The sequence below is a fragment of the Gymnoscopelus braueri genome, assembly GCF_963280865.1.
Source record: "Gymnoscopelus braueri genome assembly, chromosome: 17".
In the NCBI taxonomy this organism is placed as follows: Eukaryota; Metazoa; Chordata; class Actinopteri; order Myctophiformes; family Myctophidae; genus Gymnoscopelus; species Gymnoscopelus braueri.
Genome location: NC_137617.1, coordinates 51583867 through 51596919, shown reverse-complemented (window position 1 = coordinate 51596919; position 13053 = coordinate 51583867). Strand labels below are relative to the sequence as shown.

The following is a 13053-nucleotide window of genomic DNA, read 5'->3' as shown; positions in this document are numbered from 1 at the left end:
AGCCCTATTTTATACTTAGGATACTTGAAAATAGCCGATCTACAAGCTCACAACGCGTCGCATCCTGAATCTGTTGAATCTGAGTACTTTTTATATCTGAGTACTTTTTATATCTGAGTACTTTGTATATCCGAGTACTTTTTTCCACCACTGCTGCTGTGACCTCCGACCCCCACTGGGTCAGGGCTGTGCGTTGGTCAGGCCGAGGGGTCAAAGGTCGACCTCCTCGGGGACGATGACGACGATGGCGTCTTCGTTTCCTCTCCTCACCACAGTTTGCAGCGCTTCGCCTCGCCTTACGGCAGCGCTGACCTCAGCGGCCGACGTGATTCGCTCACTGTTTGACGCTGATGATGACGTCACCCTTCTTTAGCCCCGCCCTAAGGAGAGGAGAGGGGAGGAGAGGAGAGGGGAGGGGAAAGGAGAGGAGAGGAGAGGAGAGGAGAGGAGAGGAGAGGAGAGGAGAGGAGAGGAGAGGAGAGGAGAGGAGAGGAGAGGGGAGGGGAAAGGAGAGGAGAGGAGAGGAGAGGGGAGGGGAGGGGAAAGGAGAGGAGAGGAGAGGAGAGGAGAGGAGAGGGGAGGGGAGAGGAGAGGAGAGGAGAGGAGAGGAGAGGAGAGGAGAGGAGAGGAGAGGAGAGGAGAGGAGAGGAGAGGAGAGGAGAGGAGAGTGGAATAATAATAATAGCTAAAAAGGCAATAAAATAAAGCAGCAATCTCTCTTCACATTTTAAACTAAAACTAAACCTGAGTAATATGTACTTTTTACATAGTAATATGGTATAATATTGTTGTTTTGGCAGAGTAATACCTTACACTACTCATTACTGGGTAAAACAATAATATAACAATAATATATTAAAACGTGTTTACTCATAGACATATAGATGGGTTTTCCTGTTTGTAAACATGAGAGGATGATGTGCGCGCAGTGGAGGGTTGAGCAGTAGAGGGCGCTATTACCCGCAGCAGCTCTAGTCAAATGTACATTAAAAAAAGAAATGGTCTTCACCGGGTTTAATGAAAGTAGATTAAATGATGCAGTTTGTAATATCTTCTTTACTCAATAAAAATGATTTGTCGGAAGTTGGATCTGTTTGTATATAATAGCAGCATTATGCCTATTATGCCTAAAATAGCAGCATTATGCCTATCTAAATCCCGAAAATAACAACAGAGTGAATGGCGCTTCCGGTTCGTTCTACCACCCGCATGCGCAGATTGCGCACTCTGCTCTGTGATGACGTCGCGCGGAAACCCATCTATTAAGGTAGACGCCTCCTTCGGCTCTGAGGCATTGGTATCTCAGGCGCCATTTTAGAGTAGGAAAGCTTCCACGTGTGTCACAGAAGGGGGCGTTCGGTAGGCCAATCAGAGGCAGGTGTGGGCGGGTCTTTTTGTAAGAGGCAGCCGTGCAGCAAAAGTCAGTTAGACGCGTTGTGATTGGCCAGTAGTCTACGCGCTGTGATTAGCCAGTAGTCACTTTGAATGGTAGCTTGCCTACTCTAAAATGGCGACCGCGATACCAGTCGCTCCAACGAACTGCAGAGGCCAATGAGGTATCTAGGTTTCTATATCTATGTTGTTACTGCCCAACACTGCTCAGCGGTGCCTCTTGTGGCTCAAGTCCGGCGCGCCTCCATTGTTTTCACAGTTTTTTGGCGGACCAGCGGACCAGTGGACCAGCGCACCAGTGGACCAGTGGACCAGTGGACCAGTGGACCAGCGCACCAGCGGGACCGTCACCCTTTACATCTTTTATTTACAGAGTGCAATGTGTTAATAAAGTAATCAATCAATCAGTTAATGACTCACGTGTCAGCAGGTGTTCCAGGCAGAACCTCCAACACGTACGCTCCAGAGACCTCGTCTGTGTCCTTCAGCTCTGCAGCTACACTGCACACACACACACACACACACACACACACACACACACACACACACACACACACACACACACACACACACACACACACAACTACATCACCTCACACTCTGACCCTGTCCTCAGCCCCGCCCCCCGTCTTTCCACCTTGGCTTGGCTCCTCCCCCCCTGTCGTCCGTGATGGACAGACTGTCCCACCTGTACGTCCAGCTGACTATTTGACTGGCCCGGTAAGTGATTATTGTCTAATGCCTCGTTGCCGTGTGGCTGACTGTTTGCTCCGTGTCATTCTCTCCCTGTGTATTACTCTGCCTGGTTTATGGTTTGTTCCCTCTGCTGAGGTGAACCTCTGTTAATGTTTACATGCTTTGCTTTTCCAAAGTAAAGTCGTTTCTACAAATCTCTGCTTCCCGTTTGCTCTGCTTATCGTCCTAATGTATTACCCGGGTGGGGTTTCTGATAGGGGGCTGGAAGAAATATCCTTTGGACTCTCATACCAGGTGTGTTTGATTTGATCCTGTATTGTAATTCATTTTCTGACGTCATCATCTGGACTAACTACAGACTACACTACAGAGGTCTGCCATGACAAACATCACCAAAACATCCTAAATGTCACACATATAATATATATATATATATATATACATATATATATATATATATATGTGTTAAACAGTGCTGTAGTAGCCTCGTTCCCAGCCTTACTGGGAACTTATCTGCCAAGAGAAAAGCCTGAAGCAGAGAGTGTCTGTAGGGGGCGGGACTTCCGTCGTACGTATTTCCCCCGGAAACTATCTTCTTCGACCAATCACAACACTCGTTTCATTCACGGAAAAAGGACAGACACTATATACACCTACAGACACTATATACACCTACAGACACTATATACACCTACAGACAGTCTGTGCTTCAGGTCGTGAGCAGGCTTTTCTCTTGGCAGATGAGTGAGGGTCGTTTCAGACGGGGAGCGGCGGATGCAGGCTTAGCTCCAGTGCGTAGCGGGGGGAAAAAAAGCTCACCACAATCCAGCTCTTGCCGCTCGCGGGCGTGTGTACAAAACAGCGCAAAAAATTCACGGGACCACGCCCGCTCGCCTCACCGCCCCTCAACTTCTCCGCTCGTCCCGAATAATGTCCCGCCTCTCAGTGTAAATGAATTACATACTGTAGACACATCTCTCAGTGTAAATGAATTACATACTGTAGACACGTCTCTCAGTGTAAATGAATTACATACTGTAGACACATCTCTCAGTGTAAATGAATTACATACTGTAGACACGTCTCTCAGTGTAAATGAATTACATACTGTAGACACGTCTCTCAGTGTAAATGAATTACATACTGTAGACACATCTCTCAGTGTAAATGAATTACATACTGTAGACACGTCTCTCAGTGTAAATGAATTACATACTGTAGACACGTCGACCGCTCCCCGTCTGAAACGGCCTGAGGCTACGGAGAACGTAAACAGATCTGTGAAGGGTTAACGTCATTTCCTCTATCATTACAATTAACACCTCAATGACAGACAGACAGACAGACAGACAGACAGACAGACAGACAGACAGACAGACAGACAGACAGACAGACAGACAGACAGACAGACAGACAGGTTGTCATGGTAACTCACGTTGGGGTCAGTGACATCATCCTCACGCCGATGTACTTCTTCTTTGGTGTTTTCTTAGCTGGAGCTGAAGGTCAAAGTTGAAAGTCAGTACTTCACTGCGTGTGTGTGTGTGTGTGTGTGTGTGTGTGTGTGTGTGTGTGTGTGTGTGTGTGTGTGTGTGTGTGTGTGTGTGTGTGTGTGTGTGTGTGTGTGTGTGTGTGTGTGTGTGTGTGTGACAAATAGAACTGTCCAGCTGGCCAGAAAGTGGGTTGGCCTAAACACACACTCCACACGAGACATACTCTTCCTCTCATATGGCGAAGGGGGGTGAAGGGGGCTGAAGGGGGGTGAAGGGGGGTGAAGGGGGGCTGGGGGTCACAAATGTAGAGTGGATCTATGCAGCAACAAGGCTAACCCACCTCCTCCACATGCTTAATAATGATGATGGCACTGTCAGAGAAATGGCCAGGACATCACTCCTACTGGACTTACACAGGAGGAAGCTTCCTAGGTTTCAGGAGGAAAGACTCTGGAAAACTGGACTCACAAGACAAGGGCTTTGGGGTCTGCTCTGATTGGCCAGATCTCAATGACCTCTGCCACTGGACAGGAGTCCAGTTAAAATGGGCAAAAAAACAACACGGAAGTGCTCATCTCTGATGGACTAAATACAGAGTACAGTGTGGTAGTGGAGACTACTCTCTCTCACCAGAGAGGAGACACTAGACTACAGTGTGGTAGTGGAGACTACTCTCTCTCACCAGAGAGGAGACATTAGACTACAGTGTGGTAGTGGAGGCTACTCTCTCTCACCAGAGAGGAGACACTAGACTACAGTGTGGTAGTGGAGGCTACTCTCTCTCACCAGAGAGGAGACACTAGACTACAGTGTGGTAGTGGAGGTTACTCTCTCTCACCAGAGAGGAGACATTAGACTACAGTGTGGTAGTGGAGGCTACTCTCTCTCACCAGAGAGGAGACACTAGACTACAGTGTGGTAGTGGAGACTACTCTCTCTCACCAGAGAGGAGACATTAGACTACAGTGTGGTAGTGGAGGCTACTCTCTCTCACCAGAGAGGAGACACTAGACTACACAGTGTGGTAGTGGAGACTACTCTCTCTCACCAGAGAGGAGACATTAGACTACAGTGTGGTAGTGGAGACTACTCTCTCTCACCAGAGAGGAGACATTAGACTACAGTGTGGTAGTGGAGACTACTCTCTCTCACCAGAGAGGAGACATTAGACTACAGTGTGGTAGTGGAGACTACTCTCTCTCACCAGAGAGGAGACATTAGACTACAGTGTGGTAGTGGAGACTACTCTCTCTCACCAGAGAGGAGACATTAGACTACAGTGTGGTAGTGGAGACTACTCTCTCTCACCAGAGAGGAGACATTAGACTACAGTGTGGTAGTGGAGACTACTCTCTCTCACCAGAGAGGAGACACTAGACTACAGTGTGGTAGTGGAGACTACTCTCTCTCACCAGAGAGGAGACATTAGACTACAGTGTGGTAGTGGAGACTACTCTCTCTCACCAGAGAGGAGACATTAGACTACAGTGTGGTAGTGGAGACTACTCTCTCTCACCAGAGAGGAGACATTAGACTACAGTGTGGTAGTGGAGACTACTCTCTCTCACCAGAGAGGAGACACTAGACTACAGTGTGGTAGTGGAGGCTACTCTCTCTCACCAGAGAGGAGACATTAGACTACAGTGTGGTAGTGGAGGCTACTCTCTCTCACCAGAGAGGAGACATTAGACTACAGTGTGGTAGTGGAGACTACTCTCTCTCACCAGAGAGGAGACATTAGACTACAGTGTGGTAGTGGAGGCTACTCTCTCCCACCAGAGAGGAGACATTAGACTACAGTGTGGTAGTGGAGACTACTCTCTCCCACCAGAGAGGAGACACTAGACTACAGTGTGGTAGTGGAGGCTACTCTCTCTCACCAGGGAGGAGACACTAGACTACAGTGTGGTAGTGGAGGCTACTCTCTCTCACCAGAGAGGAGACACTAGACTACAGTGTGGTAGTGGAGACTACTCTCTCTCACCAGAGAGGAGACACTAGACTACAGTGTGGTAGTGGAGACTACTCTCTCTCACCAGAGAGGAGACACTAGACTACAGTGTGGTAGTGGAGGCTACTCTCTCTCACCAGGGAGGAGACATTAGACTACAGTGTGGTAGTGGAGGCTACTCTCTCCCACCAGGGAGGAGACACTAGACTACAGTGTGGTAGTGGAGACTACTCTCTCCCACCAGAGAGGAGACATTAGACTACAGTGTGGTAGTGGAGGCTACTCTCTCTCACCAGAGAGGAGACACTAGACTACAGTGTGGTAGTGGAGGCTACTCTCTCTCACCAGAGAGGAGACACTAGACTACAGTGTGGTAGTGGAGGCTACTCTCTCTCACCAGAGAGGAGACATTAGACTACAGTGTGGTAGTGGAGACTACTCTCTCTCACCAGAGAGGAGACACTAGACTACAGTGTGGTAGTGGAGGCTACTCTCTCTCACCAGAGAGGAGACATTAGACTACAGTGTGGTAGTGGAGGCTACTCTCTCTCACCAGAGAGGAGACACTAGACTACAGTGTGGTAGTGGAGGCTACTCTCTCTCACCAGAGAGGAGACATTAGACTACAGTGTGGTAGTGGAGACTACTCTCTCTCACCAGAGAGGAGACATTAGACTACAGTGTGGTAGTGGAGACTACTCTCTCTCACCAGAGAGGAGACACTAGACTACAGTGTGGTAGTGGAGGCTACTCTCTCTCACCAGAGAGGAGACATTAGACTACAGTGTGGTAGTGGAGACTACTCTCTCTCACCAGAGAGGAGACATTAGACTACAGTGTGGTAGTGGAGACTACTCTCTCTCACCAGAGAGGAGACACTAGACTACAGTGTGGTAGTGGAGACTACTCTCTCTCACCAGAGAGGAGACACTAGACTACAGTGTGGTAGTGGAGACTACTCTCTCTCACCAGGGAGGAGACATTAGACTACAGTGTGGTAGTGGAGACTACTCTCTCTCACCAGAGAGGAGACACTAGACTACAGTGTGGTAGTGGAGACTACTCTCTCTCACCAGGGAGGAGACACTAGACTACAGTGTGGTAGTGGAGGCTACTCTCTCTCACCAGGGAGGAGACACTAGACTACAGTGTGGTAGTGGAGGCTACTCTCTCTCACCAGGGAGGAGACATTAGACTACAGTGTGGTAGTGGAGGCTACTCTCTCTCACCAGAGAGGAGACACTAGACTACAGTGTGGTAGTGGAGACTACTCTCTCTCACCAGAGAGGAGACATTAGACTACAGTGTGGTAGTGGAGGCTACTCTCTCTCACCAGAGAGGAGACATTAGACTACAGTGTGGTAGTGGAGACTACTCTCTCTCACCAGAGAGGAGACACTAGACTACAGTGTGGTAGTGGAGGCTACTCTCTCTCACCAGAGAGGAGACATTAGACTACAGTGTGGTAGTGGAGGCTACTCTCTCTCACCAGGGAGGAGACACTAGACTACAGTGTGGTAGTGGAGACTACTCTCTCTCACCAGAGAGGAGACACTAGACTACAGTGTGGTAGTGGAGACTACTCTCTCTCACCAGAGAGGAGACATTAGACTACAGTGTGGTAGTGGAGGCTACTCTCTCTCACCAGAGAGGAGACATTAGACTACAGTGTGGTAGTGGAGGCTACTCTCTCTCACCAGGGAGGAGACACTAGACTACAGTGTGGTAGTGGAGACTACTCTCTCTCACCAGAGAGGAGACACTAGACTACAGTGTGGTAGTGGAGACTACTCTCTCTCACCAGAGAGGAGACATTAGACTACAGTGTGGTAGTGGAGACTACTCTCTCTCACCAGAGAGGAGACATTAGACTACAGTGTGGTAGTGGAGACTACTCTCTCTCACCAGAGAGGAGACATTAGACTACAGTGTGGTAGTGGAGACTACTCTCTCTCACCAGGGAGGAGACATTAGACTACAGTGTGGTAGTGGAGACTACTCTCTCTCACCAGAGAGGAGACATTAGACTACAGTGTGGTAGTGGAGACTACTCTCTCTCACCAGAGAGGAGACACTAGACTACAGTGTGGTAGTGGAGACTACTCTCTCTCACCAGAGAGGAGACACTAGACTACAGTGTGGTAGTGGAGACTACTCTCTCTCACCAGAGAGGAGACACTAGACTACAGTGTGGTAGTGGAGACTACTCTCTCTCACCAGAGAGGAGACACTAGACTACAGTGTGGTAGTGGAGACTACTCTCTCTCACCAGGGAGGAGACATTAGACTACAGTGTGGTAGTGGAGACTACTCTCTCTCACCAGAGAGGAGACACTAGACTACAGTGTGGTAGTGGAGACTACTCTCTCTCACCAGAGAGGAGACATTAGACTACAGTGTGGTAGTGGAGGCTACTCTCTCTCACCAGGGAGGAGACACTAGACTACAGTGTGGTAGTGGAGGCTACTCTCTCTCACCAGAGAGGAGACACTAGACTACAGTGTGGTAGTGGAGACTACTCTCTCTCACCAGAGAGGAGACATTAGACTACAGTGTGGTAGTGGAGGCTACTCTCTCTCACCAGAGAGGAGACATTAGACTACAGTGTGGTAGTGGAGACTACTCTCTCTCACCAGGGAGGAGACACTAGACTACAGTGTGGTAGTGGAGACTACTCTCTCCCACCAGAGAGGAGACACTAGACTACAGTGTGGTAGTGGAGGCTACTCTCTCTCACCAGGGAGGAGACATTAGACTACAGTGTGGTAGTGGAGGCTACTCTCTCCCACCAGAGAGGAGACACTAGACTACAGTGTGGTAGTGGAGACTACTCTCTCTCACCAGGGAGGAGACACTAGACTACAGTGTGGTAGTGGAGACTACTCTCTCTCACCAGGGAGGAGACACTAGACTACAGTGTGGTAGTGGAGACTACTCTCTCTCACCAGGGAGGAGACACTAGACTACAGTGTGGTAGTGGAGACTACTCTCTCTCACCAGAGAGGAGACACTAGACTACAGTGTGGTAGTGGAGGCTACTCTCTCCCACCAGAGAGGAGACATTAGACTACAGTGTGGTAGTGGAGGCTACTCTCTCTCACCAGGGAGGAGACATTAGACTACAGTGTGGTAGTGGAGACTACTCTCTCCCACCAGAGAGGAGACACTAGACTACAGTGTGGTAGTGGAGACTACTCTCTCTCACCAGAGAGGAGACATTAGACTACAGTGTGGTAGTGGAGACTACTCTCTCTCACCAGAGAGGAGACATTAGACTACAGTGTGGTAGTGGAGACTACTCTCTCTCACCAGGGAGGAGACATTAGACTACAGTGTGGTAGTGGAGACTACTCTCTCTCACCAGGGAGGAGACATTAGACTACAGTGTGGTAGTGGAGACTACTCTCTCTCACCAGGGAGGAGACATTAGACTACAGTGTGGTAGTGGAGACTACTCTCTCTCACCAGAGAGGAGACACTAGACTACAGTGTGGTAGTGGAGGCTACTCTCTCTCACCAGAGAGGAGACACTAGACTACAGTGTGGTAGTGGAGACTACTCTCTCTCACCAGAGAGGAGACATTAGACTACAGTGTGGTAGTGGAGACTACTCTCTCTCACCAGAGAGGAGACACTAGACTACAGTGTGGTAGTGGAGGCTACTCTCTCTCACCAGGGAGGAGACACTAGACTACAGTGTGGTAGTGGAGGCTACTCTCTCTCACCAGGGAGGAGACATTAGACTACAGTGTGGTAGTGGAGGCTACTCTCTCTCACCAGAGAGGAGACACTAGACTACAGTGTGGTAGTGGAGGCTACTCTCTCTCACCAGAGAGGAGACACTAGACTACAGTGTGGTAGTGGAGACTACTCTCTCCCACCAGAGAGGAGACACTAGACTACAGTGTGGTAGTGGAGGCTACTCTCTCTCACCAGGGAGGAGACATTAGACTACAGTGTGGTAGTGGAGGCTACTCTCTCTCACCAGAGAGGAGACACTAGACTACAGTGTGGTAGTGGAGACTACTCTCTCTCACCAGAGAGGAGACATTAGACTACAGTGTGGTAGTGGAGACTACTCTCTCTCACCAGAGAGGAGACATTAGACTACAGTGTGGTAGTGGAGACTACTCTCTCTCACCAGAGAGGAGACATTAGACTACAGTGTGGTAGTGGAGACTACTCTCTCTCACCAGAGAGGAGACATTAGACTACAGTGTGGTAGTGGAGACTACTCTCTCTCACCAGAGAGGAGACATTAGACTACAGTGTGGTAGTGGAGACTACTCTCTCTCACCAGAGAGGAGACATTAGACTACAGTGTGGTAGTGGAGGCTACTCTCTCTCACCAGGGAGGAGACACTAGACTACAGTGTGGTAGTGGAGGCTACTCTCTCTCACCAGAGAGGAGACATTAGACTACAGTGTGGTAGTGGAGGCTACTCTCTCTCACCAGGGAGGAGACACTAGACTACAGTGTGGTAGTGGAGGCTACTCTCACCCACCAGGGAGGAGACATTAGACTACAGTGTGGTAGTGGAGGCTACTCTCACCCACCAGAGAGGAGACATTAGACTACAGTGTGGTAGTGGAGACTACTCTCTCTCACCAGGGAGGAGACACTAGACTACAGTGTGGTAGTGGAGACTACTCTCTCCCACCAGAGAGGAGACACTAGACTACAGTGTGGTAGTGGAGGCTACTCTCTCTCACCAGGGAGGAGACACTAGACTACAGTGTGGTAGTGGAGGCTACTCTCTCCCACCAGAGAGGAGACACTAGACTACAGTGTGGTAGTGGAGACTACTCTCTCTCACCAGAGAGGAGACATTAGACTACAGTGTGGTAGTGGAGGCTACTCTCACCCACTAGGGAGGAGACATTAGACTACAGGAAGACACAGCTAGAAGGGTTCTGCTTCATATGAAACAGATTGAGGCCAAATAACACTGGCGTGGACTTTCACTGCAGGGAAAGTTAGCCTGTTTCACATTCCATGTACAAACATGCTGTAATTGGGGAGGATGTGTTAAAATTCACCATCAAAGCAAGAATGCAAGTATTACCAACCCAGTACAATCTATCAAGCTGGTATCCTGACATCCACAGTCCACTCTGTATAAACCATCATGATTCTGAACAACATCTAGAATCCATTACACACATCACCAATGGATGTAGTGCATATATAAATGTGTACATTGCTCGCCACAACCGCATTGTCGACAACTCGACATAGTGTCCGATGCAGTCAAAACATGTACGCCATCCAGTGCAGCAATGTACAAACACTCAAGAGTGTTACCAGATTGGTTTGGTTTAGCTTGTGATGTCTTTGCTAACATCCCAAATACCCCTGATGTCGTTTTTGTTGACACCTGTCACAAGGAGGTTCTGATTCTTTATAAATGTGGACTCTGTGTGTGTGTGTGTGTGTGTGTGTGTGTGTGTGTGTGTGTGTGTGTGTGTGTGTGTGTGTGTGTGTGTGTGTGTGTGTGTGTGTGTGTGTGTGTGTGTGTGTATGTGTGTGTGTGTGTGTGTAGCAGAGTTTGTACCTTGTGTCTCAGACAGGAACTGTCTGATCTTGTCAGAAGGAATGGCGAACGCGATCCCTGCCGTGACCTTTAGGGTGGTGATACCGATGACCTCACCGTCCTACACGCACGCACGCACGCACGCACGCACGCACGCACGCACGCACGCACGCACGCACGCACGCACGCACGCACGCACGCACACACACACACACACACACACACACACACACACACACACACACACACACACACACACACACACACACACACACACACACACACACACACACACACACACACACACACACACACACACACACACACACACACACACACACACACACACACACCCTCCTTTAATAATAATCTATGGTATGACATTAACAACGATATTATTTTAAAGATATTAAATAATATTATAAAATATTATTGTACAGATATTAAATATTATAGAGTGTTCTTACCAAATTGACTAAAGGTCCTCCTGAGTTGCCGAACTGTAAATAAAACAGTTGAAACAGAAATACATATTCATGATTGATATGAAAACCTTTTTTTTGTTTTTATACGAGATTTTTTTTTTAAATATTCTACATATTCTTACATTAATAATAGCATCAGTGTGAATGTATTCTACATATTCTTACATTAATAATAGCATCAGTGTGAATGTATTCTACATATTCTTACATTAATAATAGCATCAGTGTGGATGTATTCTACATATTCTTACATTAATAATAGCATCAGTCTGGATGTATTCTACATATTCTTACATTAATAATAGCATCAGTCTGGATGTATTCTACATATTCTTACATTAATAATAGCATCAGTGTGGATGTATTCTTACATTAATAATAGCATCAGTGTGGATGTATTCTTACATTAATAATAGCATCAGTGTGGATGTATTCTTACATTAATAATAGCATCAGTCTGGATGTAGTCCATGTCAGAGAAGCGAGGGCCCAGCTCTTTGCCTCCTCTAAGTGTTGTGCTGACGATGCCCGTTGTCACCGTGTTCTGGAGGGAGAAAGGACTCCCGATGGCCACCACGAACTCTCCTGTAATACCATATGATATGATACAATATGATACAATATACTACAATACAATACAATACAATACAATACAATATTTGCGATACAATATGATACAATACAAAACCCACCTCTTCAGGAAACACTACCCTGACCCTTCCTCTCAGCCTTGCCTACTTGTTGTCAATTATTTGTACGAGCTCTTGTTTTACTGGATCTTATGTATTTGATACACTTATTTGTTTTATCTCTTGCTCATTAGATTTTCCTATTTTGTCTCATCTGTTTAAGAAAGTATGTAGCTGATATATTGCACTTTTACCTTAGTGCTAGGTATACTCTTAGTTGCTTGTTTTAGAAGAGAATGCACTTACAGTAAGACTTTTGGTGATTAGTAGTTTTCTTGCCTACCTGTGTTGAACGTGTAGTGAGTAGTGCCTGCCTTGGGGCATAATTCACCATGGGCTCTTTAAGAGGGTGTGGGGGGTTTTATTAGAGACAATAAGGAACAGGTGTGTGTGTTGTGGTGTCAGTATGAGTGTGTGTAATAAATGGGACACGTTGCTCTGTGTGCCCAAAGAGAGACATTGCAATACGTTCATTATTGCAATTCCTGCAAATGCACGTATTAAGTCGCTTTGGATAAAAGTGTCTGCTAAATGACTGTAATGTAATGTAATGTACAGTCAGTAGGTGGCCAGTGACTTAAAACCTTTGCACCATCAGTTAAGATAGCTACAGACCAGTTTACATACCTGGGATTATCTATTCCTTTGAACCCAAAGTCTCTGTTTAAATATCATTCTACTCCTCAAATAGATAAACTTAAGACACACATTGAATATTGGAGATCGTTGCTGCTATCTATGATAGGGCGCGTGAACGCAATTAAGATGGTTTCCCTTCCCAGGTTCATGTGTTTATTTCAGAACATCCCAATT

The 13053-nt window shown here is 47.4% G+C and overlaps 1 protein-coding gene across 1 annotated transcript in view; it reads right to left on the bottom strand.

Annotated features, from left to right (window-relative positions):
- Window positions 1–225: 225 nt before the first annotated feature.
- The window catches only part of LOC308104273 (serine protease HTRA1B-like), a 21748-nt gene continuing 8920 nt past the window's right edge, over window positions 226–13053 (bottom strand). The window contains exons 7-12 of the mRNA XM_080454667.1: window positions 11991–12136; window positions 11534–11566; window positions 11088–11187; window positions 3524–3587; window positions 1813–1893; window positions 226–380 (exon numbers count right to left, since the gene is read on the bottom strand). Of these exons, the coding sequence (XP_080310793.1) occupies window positions 335–380; window positions 1813–1893; window positions 3524–3587; window positions 11088–11187; window positions 11534–11566; window positions 11991–12136 (470 nt within the window). The 3' untranslated portion in view covers window positions 226–334. The remainder of the gene's footprint in view (window positions 381–1812; window positions 1894–3523; window positions 3588–11087; window positions 11188–11533; window positions 11567–11990; window positions 12137–13053) is intronic.